Source organism: Pundamilia nyererei, unplaced genomic scaffold, assembly GCF_000239375.1.
Source record: "Pundamilia nyererei isolate P.nyererei 1_Seehausen unplaced genomic scaffold, PunNye1.0 scaffold00600, whole genome shotgun sequence".
NCBI classification, from domain to species: Eukaryota; Metazoa; Chordata; class Actinopteri; order Cichliformes; family Cichlidae; genus Pundamilia; species Pundamilia nyererei.
Genome location: NW_005188001.1, coordinates 132,769 through 134,913, shown reverse-complemented (window position 1 = coordinate 134,913; position 2,145 = coordinate 132,769). Strand labels below are relative to the sequence as shown.

The window sequence follows — 2,145 nt, the reverse complement described above, 5'->3', positions numbered from 1 at the left end:
CTGTGACAGACTGGCGACCTGTCCAGGGTGTACCCCGCCTTTCGCCCTATGTCAGCTGGGATAGGCTCCAGCGCCCCCCGCGACCCTGAAAAGGATAAGCGGAAGCGAATGGATGGATGGATATATAGATAGATATCTATCTATCGATATCTATCTATCTATCTATCTATCTATCTCTATATCTATATATCTATCTATATATGAATGAAACAATCTTATTCCCTTAGCATTATCTTTTATTTCACACCTCACAAAGTGAGAGGGCCACACATTACAATTTTACATTTATTTTAATGTCCATCATTCTTCTTTGTACATTTAAAGTATTAAGATTTCGAGTTTCAATCGACACAGCTGAAGGTAGATTTTACTGTTAGAAACTCTGTAAGTTAGTTACTCATTTAAATGAGTTACAGCGGTGACAAAAATACATTATAACTATTAGCATCTTTAAGGGTTTAGCATTTTACTCAGGGGAAAGGGTCTTGTGTTAAAATGTAATCATATATTTTTACAATAAACCTTATCATAACATGAAAAACATGAACAGGCAGCACACACTGTGCATCTTCACAGCATCACTGTGGCTAGCTTATGCCCCAGTGCTCAAAGGACAGCGCTGTACTTTGGTGAATCTATCTGAGCATTTATACAACGTACAGACCGACCATAGCGCCGGCTGAAAGTATAACTGACATCTCGTGGCCTGTATGTGTCTATCCCACCCACGTGGTTAGTTTCTGCTCAAGAACTCGGTACATACTGTGACAACCATCGCTCTGCTCAGAGCACAAGACGAACATGGCCTTTACTGTCCAGCTCAACTAAAGACAGTTGTTGCAGGACCTTCAGCTTAGCATCGCTCACATTCATCTTCAACTGCTTCATCTTCTGCACGCTAAGTGATCCCCTGCAATGGAAATGGATTCACATTTATAAACTGATTTTCTGGCCTAACAGACCACTCAAAACTCTTTAGACTACAGGCTGCTTGTAATCATACGTTTATACAGTGACAGCCAATCCAGACTCAACATGTAATCAAGCTTTTTCAGAATGAACCAGTTTACTTTTCCATAGCCTCTCACAATAACAGCTGTTTTTCTCCAACCTGTTACTTTTGCCCAGATGTTGCTGCAGCTGCTGGTAGAACGTATTGAGGTCAGTTAGCTTGATGTTGGAGCGTACGCTCGGGGGGAGCGACTCCAGCATGGCTGCAGTCAGTTCCTCACACTCACTGCCTGGGGACACAGACAGATCAGACATGGATCATTATTATTTTATTCATCACAGGTTGGGAAACTCTTTAACTTGGTCACGGAGGGACAGAGGAGTTGAATATACATGTGATTTGAAACTAACCATCTAAAAGCATTTTATTATTCATTAATCTAACATTTGGTGAATAGAGGAAAACTCTGTAACCACACACAGAGAGGTCTGGAGGACCGGCTCGTTTCATCTGCTGCACAATGCTGTCAAAATGCAAACATCCTGTTTCAGGGTGATGCTGAAGAAATGTTCAAAGAAATCATTCAAACCCTCAAACTACCATGAACTACCAACGCTGAATAGGTCTGCTCATAAATTTTAATAAGTGTTACTTTAGGTTCTGAAGGCTACGAACATTTGACGAAATACCAGTGGCTCACCCCAAGTGTACCAAGATGATTTCAAATGATCTTATGAGAGCACTGAGACTCTACAATAATAAAAATCTACAATAATAAAAATCTACAATTTAAAATTGAAGCATTTTAGAAAATCTACATATTCGATTTCAGAGAAACGTTACTACAATTGAAGCTGTGGGGACTAACATCTGCGTTTTGTTCAGTCCATCCAACAGCTGCAAAGACTTTTCAGCCTGAACCAATCAGCAGACGGGCAGAATGTAACTTGAATGTAACTTGAATGTAACAGACTTACTTTGTGGCTGCTCGTGGTGAGAAGCTGCTACAGCTGAACACACCTGGAAGAAAACATGGAGCAGGTAGCAGTGAAACAGGAGCTTCTGACCAAAGGTAAAGCACTGATTCATATTCATCTACATTTATTTTTGTACAGAGTAACAGAATTACCAGGGTCAATATTATCGGTTTTATCTATCTATCTATCTATCTATCTATATATATATATATATAT

The 2,145-nt window shown here is 39.9% G+C and overlaps 1 protein-coding gene across 1 annotated transcript in view; it reads right to left on the bottom strand.

Moving 5' to 3' along the window:
* Positions 1–218: 218 nt before the first annotated feature.
* The window catches only part of ska2 (spindle and kinetochore associated complex subunit 2), a 7,955-nt gene continuing 6,028 nt past the window's right edge, over positions 219–2,145 (bottom strand). Inside the window, exons 5-7 of the mRNA XM_005754596.1 lie at positions 1,930–1,972; positions 1,112–1,241; positions 219–910 (exon numbers count right to left, since the gene is read on the bottom strand). Of these exons, the coding sequence (XP_005754653.1) occupies positions 784–910; positions 1,112–1,241; positions 1,930–1,972 (300 nt within the window). The 3' untranslated portion in view covers positions 219–783. The remainder of the gene's footprint in view (positions 911–1,111; positions 1,242–1,929; positions 1,973–2,145) is intronic.